General features: G+C 37.2%; 1 protein-coding gene across 1 annotated transcript in view; it reads left to right on the top strand.

The window, feature by feature from the left end:
* The first annotated feature begins 3686 nt into the window (after positions 1-3686).
* The window catches only part of SLC15A5 (solute carrier family 15 member 5), a 93926-nt gene continuing 80450 nt past the window's right edge, over positions 3687-17162 (top strand). Inside the window, 4 exon segments of the mRNA XM_003365157.3 lie at positions 3687-3736; positions 6334-6449; positions 6452-6703; positions 10962-11185. Coding sequence (XP_003365205.1) covers positions 3687-3736; positions 6334-6449; positions 6452-6703; positions 10962-11185 — 642 coding nt within the window.

Here is a 17162-nt window from a genome sequence, read left to right as displayed (position 1 = left end):
GGCACTTTTTTCTTCCTCGATCACAGCACATAGCTCACTGGACTGTAGTTCTTGCTTAATTGTTGATATTCCTCACTATATTGTAAGCCCCGTAAATCCAGGGTTGGTATTTTGTCATCATGGGATCCCCAGAGCCTGGCTTCTACTAGGTGTTCAATAAATATTTGTAGTCAGATGGGGTCCACTTGGTGCATAGCAATGCTGTTGTTTCCTTCATAATGTCCTGAGAACATCTAATTCCAAGCCAGTCTCTCAACCAGGAAGTCAACTACTCATTCGTTCATTCGAAATGTTTTAATATATATGGATCAAGTAGATTTTACCCAGTTATTAGAATCAAGACCTTAGAAGCAGATTGGGAGAAACTAAATAAGCAGCCTTTCTTGCAGAACTCCATCTAAATGAAGGTTATTTATGTCTGGGCATGTCACATGGCACAGCAACTCTCAGTCACTAGACACATACTGAAATAACTAGTGCATTCCAGGCACTGTTCCAAGCAGTGGGGGTTTAACAATAAATATGAAACTGCCCCTGTTCTCAAAGAACTCATGGTAAGTGAGGAAAATAGGCAGGCAAACTAATTAATATAATATAATAACACATATTAAAAGAGAGAGTTGTATATAGTGTTTTCAGAAAACAGAGAAGACTGCGTTTGAGATTCAGAGGAACATTTACTGAGGACGTGATACTTACGCTTAGCTTTAAAGATTGAAAAGAGGTTCCCTAAGTGCACGGAAAAGTGTTCCAGGCAGAAGACAGAGGATATGAAAAAGCACAAAGAGAGAAAAGAGCACAGCATAGTTGTGTGAGCATGTTATCCAGCTCCATGCAGAGTGGCAATGGAAGATTCTTGTCACAAGGCAGGAACTTGATCATAAAGGGTCTTATGAGCCAGCAAAGAACTTTTAACCTGACCCTACAGTCTAACAAAGCTCTTCACAGACTTTAAGCAGGGGAGAAAAGTGATCAAATTCAGATTTAAAAAAACATCTCTGGAAGCTTTAGGGAGAATTCAAAAGAAGAGTGCTTCCCAGTATCTTGGAATTGGAAATGATTTTAGGTGATATGTGGTTTGGGCATTAAACAACAAGGAATCTTGTGAACAAGTGGTTGTTTATGCATTATCTTTTGGCCTTTTCATTATATAAAAGAAAAAGCTGCTGTTGTCTAGGCTCTGGAGTCAGAATACTTAGATTTAAGTCCCTACTCTCCTACTTACTAATGATTTTGAATAAGTTACTTACATTCTGTGCCTCAGTTTTCAAAAGTACAAAATGTGGTTAATAAAACTAGTATCTGCTTCTGAAGATAAATGAATTAATACTTAGAATAGAGCTTGACCAAAAAAGCACTTAATAGACATTGACAATAATTTTATTATTTTTAATTAGTATTATTATATTTATTTTTACTTTCTACTTATGGCTAGTGATTCCACTTATGGTAATAATTAAAAATTTCCTTGTTAAATAGACCTACTTGATTTTAAAGAGTAAATAATTTTAAATAATACTGTTAAGAAAACAATATAAGATTCGGCCAAAGCCAGGCCGGTCGGGGGACAAGAGAGCACACAGCCATGGCAAATTGATGAAAATGATGTACAAATGGCTGAGGTTTGAGATAGAAGAAAGCAATATCGGAGGTAGTGGTACAAAGGAGAAACATTAGGAGCTCAAACTAAGATCAGAGTAGAAAAGGTGAAGAAAATGATAGATTTGTGAAATATTTAGAAAGTTGAGTTGACTGTACTCTCCTGCCCCAAAGTCTAGGGTAGAGCCTGGTACATGCTAGTTACTCAATAAGTATTTTCTGGAGAAAGACAGATATAATAGGTAAGGAAGAAATGAAGGAAGAATCTAGGACATCTCACAGTTTTCTAGTTTGAATATTTGAGTAAGTGGTGATGTCATGAACTATAAAGAAAGAATGAAGGGAGTAGAGTCTGGAAAGAAGATAATGAGCTAAGCTTAGGACATGACGAGTTTGAATTTTCAAGGAAAAATCTAGATGGAGATGTTCACCAATTTACCAGGAACTCAGGAGAGATTTCTCAGTTAAACATGTAGATGTGGGAGCTATTACTTCGAGCTTTACTCAAAAATACTGCTTTAAATGTAAATCTCATCCAAAAACACCTTCACAGAAACATTCAGAATAATGTTTGACCAAATATCTGGGCACTGCGGCCCAGCCAAGTTGACACATAAAATTAGCTATCACAATATCCATGTGATAACTCATTCCCACCTTACTTACTTCGTACAAATATCCCTTCTATGTAGAGTTCAGCGCAATAGGAAGGTACATGATAGCCATTGCATGGTATAGAAGAAAATCTCCTTAGGAGTTCAGTGGCCTTCATTCTTATCTATCTTCAGGGAAAGGAGAAGAATGGAACATCTTCTACGTTCTTGGGACTGTATGAGCTATTATTTGCTAGAGCTGAAATAATTCTTCACACTGGACGGAAGGATCAAGGAAATAGATACTATCAATTGCCAGAGCCTCTTTATAATGGAGGAGTAAGAGTTAACACAGAGAGTGTCTTTTTCCCAAAACAAAAACTGTAGCCCAGGATGTGCCTTTCCATTTCCACTTTACAACTTGAATGATGCAGTAAAAGTTTCACTCCAAGTGATTGATGTACAATTTTTATCAATTAAATAATAGTAGGATCAATCCCAGTGTTATTGACAATGCTTCCAAACCATCTACCATACCTCAAAGTCAATGGAATTAAGCGGAACTGATAGGCCTAAAAGAATAAATATCTGGCACCAGCCCAGTAGTATAGTGGTTAAGTTCGCATTCCACTTTGGCAGCCTGAGGTTTGTAGGTTCGGATCCCTGGCACAGACCTACACACTGCTCATCAAGCCATGCTGTGGAGGCATCCCACGTACAAAATAGAGGAAGATTGGCACAGATGTTAATGCAGGGCCAATCTTCCTCACAAAAAATAAAAAGGAAGGCTTGCACTTCTGGCACATTCCCAATGCAATCTTTATGGGATCTGATGCATTCACACTCTAGATGCTCACTAAAAATTACGGATGGCCATTAGTTCATCAAATAAGCCTCTGACAAATTTCCTCTGTTAAATAAGATACGTTTTCCAATACCTACAAGTATGTTCAACACTATTACCCCAAACTTTGACTTATGACTTTTGTCTTTCCAGTGAAGAATTCTAGTGTTAAGTACAGTCTTTGCATTCCAAAAATAAGATGGGCTTTTCAGCTAAAAAAAAATCCTGATTTTTTTTCAGGAATTGTACTGTATTCCTAAAATTGTATTGTAATTTGACGTTATATGTCAAAATGCCTAAAAAGTTTCCTACACTTTGACCCAGTGATATTGTTTCTGAAAAACTAGCATAAGAATATCATGTGGGGATACGGGAAGCTTTTTGCACAAATATTTATTCCAGCATTGTCTATGAAGGTGATTTTCTTTTAGACATGGGTTCACAGTCAAAAGTTAAAGAAAGACTGGCTTATAACTGATCCATACAAATGTAACTAACCAAAAGCAGAATAGTTAAGTGAATGTGTATCTATTGATACAACCAGGAAAAATTATGTTTGCTTGGAGTTCATCATGGCATATTAAATGCTTATAACACTATCTACAAAAGAGGTAGAAAACATATTTTACAGCACAGTCATGTGCTACATAATGACATTTGGGTTGATGACAGGCCACATATACGACAGTGGTCCCATAAGGTGAGTACCATATATCCTAGGTGTGTAGTAGGCTATACCATCTAGGTTTGTGTAAATACACTCTATGATGTTCACACAATGATGAAATTGCCTCATAATGCATTTCTCAGAATGTATCCCTGTTGTTAAGCAATGCACAACTGTAATTGTATACAATTATACTATTTAAATATTTAAAGCTTGGTAAGAAAATATAGTCATGGGGATAAATACATTTAAAAAAAAATGCTCCAAAGACTTTCCCTGTTTGTTTTTTTCTCTTATATCTACTTTTAGATATTTTCCAAATTGTAACTAATATACATACATTGCTTCTATAGTGGACAAAAACTATCACTTTATAAAGGCGGGGCATAGAGGGGAGAGGGACAGAGAACAAGTCTGGGGATGGGGGGATACAGGGAGAGTTGCATAAAATAAAAGTATGCATAAGTCCCCACTGAAGGGCTCCAGCTTGCTGATAAAGAGGATGCCATTCAATATTCCCTACCAAGTATTACTCTCAAGTGGAAGTGGTACTTGTCCTGTAAGCTCACTCTGAGCTTGGTATTAAGGAATACCAAAAGAGATGTTTTCCTGTTGCTTCAACTCTATTCAGCAAATGCTGTTACTCTCCCTAACTCAACCACCCAGAAACCATAGGTTTCCACCACCTGTGGTCTGTTCTTGGACAAGGATACTCAGAGGAGCCAAAGAATTCAAACGTGACCATCATCAGGTCCTGGGAAGGGGCAGCACAATCTCGCCTGTGAAATAACACTGCAGGAGTCCTTTGTTAGGTGCTGGCTCAATATATCAACCAGTGTCTGGGGAATGACTTTCCTTTGTATCTGGAGCAAACATAGAGTATCACTTACGGTTCTTTGTAAGCCTCAGAAACCAAATGCGGCTAACTTAATCAAACCAAAGTGGATTGGAAATTGAGTCCTTTACAGAAGGAAAAGCTAATTGTGCCTCCTGAAGGATAAGAACCAGACAGGCACTGAGTTCTCCATCAGAGCCTCAAGGGCAATCCCTTTTTGGGTATTGACGTCTGAATGACTCAGCTTCCACACGTCCAATCTTTAGTCTTTCGCTCAAGATTAAAATTCCTGGGAAGAAAAAGTAAAAGGACTATCTTTGACCCTGTTCTTGGACAAGGATACTCAGAGGAGCCAAAGAATTCAAACGTGACCATCATCAGGTCCTTGGCCAGAATAAAAGGGATACCCTGATTAACAGCCATACAAGGATCTATGTAACAGATGGAATTATTCCCCAAAAGTAGGATGACCACATGTTGGGGTTTGCCCTAGACAGTCCCAATTTATATCTGTTTTTCAGGAATAACTATAAATATCATCGTTTTCACTCACAAAAGCATCCAAGTTTGGATAATAAATTGCATTATTACTCTATACAAAGGAAAAATAGGGCATTGTTACCCAAGAGGAAGGAAGTGATGCTGAGCAGATGAAAATAGCTACCACCACAGTGAGACTATTAGAAGGGGTCAAAACAAAGTGTTCTGCTCCTAATCTTTCAGGTCAAAAGATAAGTATCAGAGTCAAAAGCTCTTATCAGTCTTTTGCTTCTGATTCCAACATGAAAATAACATTCCTATACTCACTCCCCGTGTGTTATTGAATTATTATGACTTTGACCCAATAGTTCCATTCCCTTGTCTTCCTGTGTCCTTGCAGTGAAACCCCTAAAAGTTGAAGTGTTCTCTTTTACTGCTGCTTTTTTAGCTTAATTGGTGCTCTCCTGCTTTCCAAAATAGAATGCTAACATCCTTTCACCCAGCTGGAGGGTCAGGGTGACACCAGACCCAATATTCCCCAAAGCGTGTGTAGGATGGTTGCTGCATCCCTGCTGCTGACTAATAATAAGGAGTCAAATAGCATCTTTTGATTCTGATTTCCTCCGAGAGGCTGTTCTACAAGCGTGGGGTCAACTTAAAGGAAGAGGGTTTTTGTTTAATATTTTCTCCTTTCATTAGTACACTTAAATTACTTTCTTGCAAACTCTGCTTGTTACCTAAATGTACTGGCTCTTTTGTTACCTAATTAGCTTTCTTATCAAAATTCCAACCAAAAATAACAAGAAATGTAATAACGATAAGGTATCCTGCCCCCTCAAAACAGATTTCCTTTCACGCTTTATCTCTTGTTACTGTTCTGGCTTGTTTAATTAAAGTATCAGGAATTATTAGACTCAAATTATTTCTTGATCTAGTGCTCAAATTCTCCTGAAAAACTGCTTCTCCTGCCACAGTATTTAAACCTTTATCAGTGTGAGGCAGATGAGTTTCCACACGTATGCAACTGGATTAATGTAAATCAATATAATTTTGGAGAAAGAGCCTAATTTAGCCTCTGAGTAATTAGACAAACATATCAGATTGGGCTACCCTGAGTTACCAGGACCGTTTGAATAATCATGTCTCCTCTCCTGTGCCCTTGGATGATCACAATGAACAGCATTAATGTGCAAAAACCCTTACGAAACTTTAGCATGGAGGTGTGAAATTCAAAGCAAAGTTATTATTTATTTTTCAGTAGAGGGGGGAGGTAAAAATCACCAAGTTCAAATCACTAACATAAGCTGTATTCAAGAAAGGTAGTCAAGTCTGTTACAGATTTTAAAATAACTGATGAGAAAATACCCTTAAATCACAGCTTTAAGAAGGAGAAAACTATAAGACATGTTGGCTGTTTCTCTTCATCAGACTCTGCGAAAAAATTCAGGTTGGAATCTGTTTGCTTCTGGTGGAGCTGTGTGAGAGGTTCATTTTCTTTGAAGTTGTCTGCAATATGATCCCTTTTTGCGCCGTCAAGCTTGGCTATGGCAACTCCCAGGCAGCCATTTTGAACTTGTGTTTTACTGGAATTTCAATACTTACCCCTGTGTTTGCGAGATGGCTTGCTGATGTCTGTCTAGGAAGAAATAAACTGGTATATATTTGTTTATTTCTACATTTTCCACGTGAGTGTCCTCTTCTGACTGTTGTTTTGCAACCTAATTGGATAGATTTTTGTTGGAAGTTTTAGTTCATGTTATTCCTAACTTACTCTTAGCATAAAATGTGATAAATGAAGTGAGAATGTTGTTTCAATTTATTTCATTCTCTGTATTATTTGAGAGATGCTAGTAAATGTTCGTGCGTGTGTTTGTGAGGAAGCTTTAATACCTATATCATTGCACTGATTATATTTCATAATAATTACCTCTTTATGTGTCTGTCTTCTGTACTCCTTAGAAAACTCTCCTTTTCCCCCTTCCTACTCCAAGTCTAAATTTGTGACAAATTCTATGTGAAACATGAAGTTCATTTGCTTCACAACTAAGACGAAATGTGCTAAAAAGGTTTTTAAAGTTCATGTGGAATAATTGAGGAATGTTCTCATCAAAAGGTGGTCTTTTAATTAGTCAAATAGTAATTAAGATTGCATATGAAGACATGATTTCTATATTATGAACTACAGTTATTCTAAAAAAAATGAATTAATTCAAATCCTACAGTGTGCTTCTTTATATAGAAAAATAAATATATTCACAAAAGCTTGGGAGTGAATTGATTGCTACAAATGTTGAGGAAATATCAAGATTGTTTGATATTTGATGAACAATCTAGAATTTTAGGCTGAGAAGTTCAAGTTGTTCTCTAGACAACAAGGAGGCACTGAAGATACAAAGAAAACATTTGGGAAGTGCTTTTCTTCAGTAAACAGGATGGGCAACCACAATGAGAAGTTAAATAGACAGAGACCAGAACTCTCAGGATGATGGCCTAGACAACGGAGACATGTCAATCCAGGAGAGAACATGGGAAAAACCAAAAAAACTCGGAAACTAAATAAAGGCACAAATATGATAGAGGAACAAAAATTAACTCCGAGTTTCTGAGCTGAGGAACTTAGGAAGGTGGTGTGCTGTTCACTAATACTGAGAAGTACAGCACAGATGCAGGTTTAGGGGATGGGGGAAGAGATGAATGAGGAAGGGATGGATATCAGGTATTCAACATATCACACAATTCCAGGCACGTGATAACTTGCCATTCACAGGATGGATTAGAGGGTGATTCAAACTTATAAACCTCTTCCCTGCTTTAGTTCCAAAAATTAGAATAATTTGAAATAAAACTTAAGTCACTGCATGGCAATGAATATTCTTTATCCAGTCCTATGTGCCGGGCATTGTTCCAGGATTTCGGAAGGTAACAGAGAAGAAAGCAGTCTCTTCTCTGCTGAAGTTGACTTTCTGGTGCAGAGAGAGAGAAAAGAAACAAGTAAATAGATATGCCATATGTTAACGAGTGTTATGATGAAAAATAAAGCTGGTCAAGGGGATGAGATGCACTGGACAGTGACAAGGTTGCTGTTCTGTAGGGGGGATTGTTTTCTGATAAGTAGGCATTTAAGCAAGGGCTTGAATGATCTGCCATTCTTACCTTGGTAACAGGCCATATCAGTAGGGGTTGGTAAAGTGGTAATTCCTATCAGTCTAAATTCCTGTGTAAGTCATCAGATTCGGACTAAAGGTCCACCTTTGGAATTTGGCAAATAAAGACCTCAGTCAGTTCCCTGTCTATTCATCTTCTTACTAAAAGTTATTTTCTTGTGTCCCCTACTCAAGGCTGCCATCAAATTCCAGCTGATGAATAAATATCAGAGGTTCTATCAAAAATATATCTTCTGTCTGAATTGCTACAACCTTAGCTCAAAAACGCAGCTTTCTTTTTCTTGACCGTTACCATGGCCTACTGACTGGACCATCAGTTATCAGTGACTCCAGTCCATACACCTGTCTATCAATAACATTGACTTCAGGAAAAAACAAACCTATATATTGACTTTATTATCTAAGACATAGAATCCAGCTTAGGACATACAAACCTTTACAATCTGTCCCAAATTTACCTCTCCAGACTTCAGTCTCAATAGATGAACTCAACCATGCTGAACTTCTCCTTGCCTGCTTTCCTCCTTCTTTAATCTTACAAGTCCTCTTTTCTAGGCCTGAAATTGTCACCTTCCTTTATCTTTCCACTCTGTATCCAAAAAGTGAAAACTTCTGCCCTTCCTTCCACACCCATATAGCGTTTGTTGCTTGCTTCTCTGTGCTCAGTCACACTCTGATCATCCCTCTATGACTGCATTTATTCCACTACAATGTAGTTGTCTACCTGCATGTCTGCCTTCCCTGATGGACTCATTAGCTTCTGGAGAAAAGAGCCAGTGGACCCCACTACTCTTGACACATCTTGGTGCTTTATACAGAGCTACACGTACAGGTATGCTCATTATGTGGAGCACAATACCACGGATCAAAGAGAAAACTTTTTATCATAAATGTCATTGATTTGTATTCTTACTACATCAATTTGACAGCTGATAGAAATAAAGTTTTGATCTAATGACATCAGTATATTATGACATTTTCTTAAAAGATAGAAACAAAGTGCCTTTTTAACGGACACAAAGGTACCACTAAAAGTGCTTTGTCTCTAAATAAATGGTTGCTGCAAGAAGCAGTTTCTCTGTCCATCCTCTTTGGATAAGCCAGGCCTCATGTCACGCTTCCAAGACAAAGACTGAGTGACAGAGAGAGAGCAGTTAGTTGCACATCTGGCTAACCTTGATAGGAAACATTTCAAACTCAATCATTTAAAGGGCCTACACTCATGGTAAACCAACCTGTTATCAAATAACTATTGTGTGCATATATTTTTCACATTGTGAAACCCACTGTAAGGGAGACAGAAACATTAGGCCAAACTTTTGTCTTGAAGGAGCTTATAGTCTGATTTAGAAAACTAACCACATAAAGCAACCATATAAAAAATTTATACAAAACAATATGAATGCCACATGAAGAAAATGGAAGACACTACTAACATGGAGAGGCTATTTTTCACTAATCAAACCGACAAAAAAAAAAATTAATGATTTGACCACTTGACGACAGGAATTCCAAGAAGAAGGAGATTACATCTGGGTTATTCTATAATATTAGGCAAGTCACTTAACCTCATTGAACCTTGGCCTCTTTCTTTAAAAAAAGATGCTTCATCATGGGTTGACATGAGTTTTATTCATGTTTATGTTGCTGGTTTTACGGTTAAACGGAGCATGTAGCTGGAATATTAACACTTTGAGTTTTCATGCTTTCCTGAATTTCTCTTTGCAACCTTTAAACCTTAGTCCCTGATTGATTGTATTAAATCCATTATGAGAATATTACTTAAAGTTGTATTATAATTGCAACCTCCACTAATTATTCAGTACTGTAGCAGCAAAGTTTTATTTGTAAGAATTCAGTTATTTTTATACTTATATCCACTATAAATTTGATGTTCTAGTCAGTAAAATGATGCAATAAAATAAATATTTTCAAAAAAAAGAAAATCTATACCCTGACATCGCAAAGTTTTTCCAAGATGAAACAATATGGTATGCAAAATGTTTTGCAGAACATAAACAGCTTAGCAAAAGTATGGAATTGAATTATAATTTCTATTAGACAAGAAAAATCTTCCAGTATGGTCTCTGCAAGATGAAAGTGAGAAGAATACTCAACCCTCTGTTATCACTTTCTGTCCTCCCCTCTTTTCCACTTGTACTGCGTCATTCACCCTCACATCCTTCTCCTCAGCCTTCTCACCTCTGTGTGGGACAAAGAAAGTTCCACCGAGCTGCATGAGAAGTGAGAGAAATAAGAAGGGCATTAAAAGGAGAAAGAGAATTAGAAAAGGAAAAGAGAGTCTATGTTCTCCTCCAACTACAATGATGTTCTCCTTAAAACACTTTATTTAACAGGCTTCTAAGGTGTCTGAGATCATCGAGCTTTCTATCACTCTCTTGATTAAGAACAAATAACCCTTGTTAGCAGTGGTTTTCTCTGGGGGTGGGATTACAGGAATTTTTAGCTTCTTACATGATGTATTTTTGCATAGCACTAATTTTGTTAAAATGGACATGATTTGTGTATACATTCTGAGAGTAAAGATAGTTCAAGCTTGGGGGGTGACTAGGACTCTGGATTAGTTAAAGCGCATATTGGAGGAAATTTTCACGTTTAGAAAAATCATGCTATCTCCTGAATTGCAATGATTAACAAGTATTTTAATAAGACAATCATATAATGATGCTACTTACAGAGAGAAAACCTTATTTACGATGTGATTTGGTGATTCAGTTGGTCTGTGCCATATTTATTCTCACTTTTTCTCTATTTACAGGCACTGCTTTGCTATCTGTGGTTGCTTTCCCCTTGGAAGATTTCTATGTGGGTATTTACCATACGGTTAACAACATACCAAAAAACGAGTGGAACAGGCTGTTTTATGTACCACTGTTGGCCATCTGCCTCACCATGGGAGGAATAAGAGGCATCATTTGTCCACTGGATGCTTACAGCCTTCAGGAGTATGGATCACAGAAATGAATGTCTTTTTTTAATTGGTAAGTAACGCTGGTTAGGAGAGAAAACGAGGTTTAGGACATTCCTCTCCCTTTTGGGATTTCTCATTGTTTGCTCTCCAGTCCCATTTTGATGGTAGTAGTTCAGTCTTTGTCATTGGTTGGGCTGGGTAATTGACAATGTGATGGTGCCTGCGGCAATGATTCAGTCAGAAATCGTCGGAGCATATGAGTCAGATACAGACCAACACAGTTTACCAGAACCTTCTAGAAACTCATTGAGAAATTTGACCTCTAAGTAAACAAGTCTGAAGTGGTTTGTCATATTGAATAGAACGTGGCTTTGGAGATGAAGAGGGCTGAATGGAATTCTCACCTCTACTTAGCACAAGATGCCTGACCTTGGTCAAGTTGTTTATTCTCTATAAGCTTCAGTTTAATCATTTCTAAAGGGTTTATAATAATACCTCTTCTTGGGTTTTATTAGAGGTAATAATGTGCAGATCACTGGCAGAGAATCTGGTACATAATAGGTGATCAATACCTGCTAGCTGTTGTTATTACTTATTACATCGTAATTGACTAATTTGGCAGGGGTTAGAAATTCACAGGCCAGTGCAGAGAGAAGATGAAAAGGATGGAAGAAATGTTTTGCCCTTTGTTAAAACATCAACCAGCACCTCTGTTTTGCATTCACTTCACCCCAACACCTAAAAGAGTTTGTATTCCATAAAAATCACTTTTGAGAATCTTTGTCTCTCTCAGTGAGTTCTTGTGCAGTTTTATGTGTTTTTAAGGAACCAATTTTTATTATCGACTACAAATTCAAGAGAAAAATTGAAATATTGTTCTTAAAGTAGAGAATTTTAGCATTTAATAGAGAATTTTGTTTTTGTTATTGGTATTCATTAGTGGATGTCAAATAGATCTGACATACGTTGTCTTCTGTTTCCTCTTTTCTGTGAAATGGGTTGCCAACATTTTTCTAAAGTACTGTCTTTCCATCAATGTTAGTAACAGATAAAAGCAATGCACAGACAGCATCAGACAAAATGTTGAAGAAAATTCATATTAAAAGTATTAATTGAAAAAATTTTAGAATAAATGTTATCTAGGTATATGTAGCTATCCAGGGCAGGGTGTTCGTTCATTTCTTTCCTTCTTTTTTTCTTACTTTCTTTCTCTCTCTCTCTTCCTTCTTTTCTTCGTTCCTTCCTTCCTTTCTTTCTGTCTCCCTCTCTCTCTGTCTCTCTTTCTTCCTTCCTTACTTCCTTTACTTTCTTTTCTCCTTTATTCCTCTCTCTTTCTCTTTCTTCAATTATATTAATATTACAAAAGACTCAAGCCTATTTTGGATTAAGTCCAACGTCAGAGAATAATGCAATTTTACCAAAGGTGGAAGGGACTTTTTACTTCCTTATAACAAATTCTGCCTCCTTGACCTGCCCAAAGGAGAAAGAAAAATCCTTCTTTTTTATTCTATTCGGAGGTTTTAATCCTTAATTAGCAACATCATTTTGATTAAATAAGACTCTGGAGGATTAAGACTGGAGAGCAATCAGTTGCTCTGAAAGATAGCTCTGGAGAATTTATTGTACTGTGGTCTTAGTCATTCAGAGTTGTGTTTAATCAAAGTGACATTTCTCAGTGTTGATTACAAAGGAGACATTATATGAATGAAATATTTCTTTTGGGAAACGGAGAGGACTCCCAATGGATTTGTGCTTTAGGACTTTGGGAAGGGGGTGGGGTAATGGGGTGAAAATGAATTTCTGCAGCTGTGAGGAGCCAGGCTAAATGTGGGATGAACACGTTTTGATTTGGTTACTTATTATTTCCTAACGTCATTAAAATCTCTGATAAAAAAAATCATGCACTATTTTTAAAAGCTAAAATGAAAGCACCTAGAAATCTGTATAAAGAATCAGAGCATTATTCTTTAATGTGATAAAGGACTATTTAGATGGCAAGTTCTTGAAGGCTGAACCTGGCTGTTTCCGTTTTTTGTGGGTTTTTTAAGTTTAAAAACAAAACTAAAGGAAAACTTTTATGAACAAGCGCTTGTTGCAACTTGTAGAAATGAATGCTAACTCTATTCCTGTACATACTGCAGGGGTTGGCTGCAAGATGGACAGACATCCTGCTGGGCAGCCAGATAGCTGGTAGATCCTTAGGAGTTTTATGATCTTCAGCATGTTCCTTAACCTCTCAGAGCCCCAGGACCCTCAGCCAGCTTGCACGGCTGTTGTATAGCTTATATATAAAGAATTCCAGCACATTATAGCTTTTCAAACCATGTTCGCTACTGCTATTATTAAATGACAAATGTCATCAGCTAAAATCATTGTCTTAATTCTGGGAAAGAGGGAACCCATTTAGGAGGAGGTCATCTTTAAAATGGGCAGCCGTTAACTTATAATCTATGTCTCCAAGTCAAAAATGCCTCTAGAAATTATAAGCCTGGTTAATATAACAAATTGCAGTCATGTCTTTAAAAAACAACATACTACTTGAATCTATAACCACTTGAAAGCTGCCTCCAGTTCTATTTTCAGCACAGATGTCAGATGTTCATAGTTACAGGACCTTTAATGAGATGTGTCATTGCATCTATACCACCTAAAGCTTCCCAATGATCCTGTTAAGTAGTATAGACTGGAAGTCTCAGGCATTGAAAGCACTGCTTCCGAGTAGAGCTGCCAAATGTAGGTGAGAAAACCACTCCTAGCCAACATTGCCATCTGGTACTGGATCTTCCTCAACTATGTACCTCATTGAAAGAATAAAGCTAAACTCCCTAAAATCAAGAGGCATAGTAATCTGCCAACATCTTTATGTAATTATCCAGATCAGAACCTGGCTCTTTCAGCATTTTCCAAAATCTGAGGTGTACAATTAAGAGTCACCACACTGGAGATCATCTAGGCAAATACACCTGTGCAGAATCTTTTCTGGAAGCAAAAAGAAAGGTGGATAATTAAGTCTTTTCATAAGCATAATTTTAAATTCTACCACAATTAACCTCAAATCTTGCTTTCACATTTCTCTACTTCCTTTACCTGATAATTTGCATCCCATCTGCATATCATAGTCTGTTGCTAACCAGTTACCAGAGTGAATTATGCATGATTTAAAGGACCAAATAGGATATAGCTAAAGTTTTTGAAAAATTCTAGAGTCTGACTTATTGCATCCCAGAAATTTTGAATATCTGGTACTCAAATTGACCCTACATAATATCTGTTTTATATGAAAAAGTTTTGATTTTAATACTTACTTACTCGTATTTAGCATCTTGTAACTTAGGGAAACACTAGAGGTAAAAACTTATTATCCCACAGCATTTTTCCAGAAGCTGTTTTAACATTCACTTCAGCGTTGTATGAAAGCAGTGATTCTCATCCTAGATGTACATGAAAGCCGACAGAGGCCTCTTCCAAAATACTGGTGCCTGGGCCCTGCCTTCAGAGGTTCCGAGTATATCAGTTTGAGGTGGGTCCCAGAGATCCAGATTTTTTTAAAAGCTGCCTAAGTATTCAGGTTTGAGAACCACTGCTCTCAGACAGTGTTGCCTAATTTTAAGAATCACATGAGGGCTTTGTTTAAAAACGTTTCCTAGGCCCCATCCTCAACCTCCTAGATGAGAATTACTTGGGAGCATAACTGGCGAAACAATTCCAGAGACATGAGAGCATTCCAAAGTGATCTAGAAAGAGCTTTTAAAAGAAATGGAACTAAACATTGTTTGAGTGCACCCCCTGGGTGCCAGCCTGCTTTGGAAACTTTTCATGATTCATAGCAATTTCTTACCCATTTAGAAATCTGCCTGAATGAAAAATTCTACCTAATCCTTGAGAAGAGAAACAAAATATGAATCTATGTTATTCAGCAATAGCGAAATCATAATTTATAAGGTGCATTTCAGCCAACGAAAGCAAAGCAGCTCATGGGATAATCTTATTAATACACATTAATACTCAAAATATCCTCTGAGTTGCATACTGAGGAATAGCCTGTAAATAACTTTAAAAAAATCACTAGACCTGCCAAAATTCTATTTGCGTGGGGTGTAGCGAAGTTTAACAAATGCTACCCGCTCACTCTAATAACAGCAGGCACCTCCTTCTTCACCTTTGCTAAAATTGTAAGCCTTCAGGAAATACACTCAGAATTCCTCTCCAAAATAGAACTATGGATACCAAAGAATATTGAGGAAAAAAAGAAGAAAGACAAATTTCTTACTGCTTCTGTCGCCTCCTGCTTTTCCTTAAGCCCTGTTTGGTTGCTTTTAAACTTGGCAGGTGTGTGAGTAAGGACTTATTTTCATCAGTAAACACGCACTGGTTCAAAGATCTTACACTCAGGAAATGAGAAAATGACATAAACACTATTAAAATTGGGATGTTGACAAAAGAAAGGGAAAAAAGAGACAGGGAATGACAGCAAGTTAAAAGAGTGAGAGAGCGCCAGCCCTGATAGCCTAGTGCCATGCTGTGGTGGCGGTTCACATAGAAGAACTAGAAGGACTTAAAACTGGGATACACAACCATGCACTGGGGCTTTGTGGAGGAAAAAGAAAAAAAGAGGAAGATTGGCAACAGATGTTAGCTTAAGGTGAAACTTTACCAGCAAAGAAAAAAAAAAAAAAGCAAAAGGGAGAGAAAGACAGGCATGCCCCAAATTTCTTAATTAAAAATATAACTATTACCTTAATCTTGCTGTCTATTCACCAAAACCAATGATCTGCCTTTATTAAACTGCCTTTCATTTAACAGCGTTGTTGAAAAAAATTATAGATAAAAAATAAGAACTGTAAGGGCCAGCCCCAGGGCCGAGTGGTTAAAGTTGCATGCACGCCACTTCAGTGGCTTGGGTTCACAGGTTAGCGTCCCAGGTGCAGACCTACTCCAGGAGTCAGCCATGCTGTGGAGGTATCCCACATACAAAGTAAAGGGAGACCGGTGCAGATGTTAGCTCAGGGCTAATCTTCTTCAAGCAAATAAAAGAGGAGGATTGGCAAGGGATGTTAGCTGAGGGCGAATTTTCCTCACATACACAAAAAGTGAGGACTGTAAGATTTCCCTTTGCTCCTTCTTTCTCCAAATTCATGACAGCCAGAGTGTTCTTTGAAGAACTTTGATGGGCCAATGGTTATGCTAAAAGAAGCAAGAGTTCACAACAGCCATCCACCATGAAATCAGAGCCCAAGTGTTTCCCTGACTCTTCTAAGTCGTCCAATTTTATCCCATTGAAGAGCCGCAAATCCCCAGTGAATTATCTCAATATTTTTAAATACAGAATAAAACCTTCTCTTTGAACTCTTCAAATTGTCCACTACTGCTATGAAGACCTGCAAGTACCTCCCCTCACTGACACCTTTTCAAGTTAGGAAAGATCATTTTAAACTGTTTCTCTAAAATCACTTAAAAAGTCTGAAGCATGTCAAAATCGGTCAGTCTAAGAAATGACAAAATATTTGAGTGACTTTAAAAATTACTACGAGATAAATTAAGGTGAATGTTTAAAGTAAATAATCTCAAAAGGATTGCTGAGTTTTGCAGCAACAAGTTTTGTTTCCTTATTTGCATTCAACACCATAGAATCATAAAGACAGAAAAAATTACCACTTATTTGCAGTTCCTAGTCTGTATTTAAAAGTAGACTAAAGAAACTTATTTTTACTGCTGCTTTCAATTTTCCTTAATCACTGGTATTTGTTTTGCTTTAGTGCTTTGCTCTCTGACTTTCTGGGTGAGAGGTGCTTTATATATTCAATTTGCTAGTGAGCTATGAGATGAAAGGAGTCTTAATGGTGAGTTTGAAGACTGTGGATTTTTATTTCTTTTATTTTTTTACAGTTGGTACATATACAATTTCACCTTTAATTATCTGTGGCTAGTCCTGTCCATGGATCAACAAAGACATATATAAAACATGCCTGTACTAGGTCATTCTTTCAGAAAATTACAAATCAAATAGGTTGGGTGGCATTCATTAAAAACGCATTTAGTACTTTATGT

This window comes from Equus caballus, chromosome 6 (assembly GCF_041296265.1).
Source record: "Equus caballus isolate H_3958 breed thoroughbred chromosome 6, TB-T2T, whole genome shotgun sequence".
NCBI classification, from domain to species: domain Eukaryota; kingdom Metazoa; phylum Chordata; class Mammalia; order Perissodactyla; family Equidae; genus Equus; species Equus caballus.
This window is presented reverse-complemented; position numbering and strand designations above follow the sequence as displayed.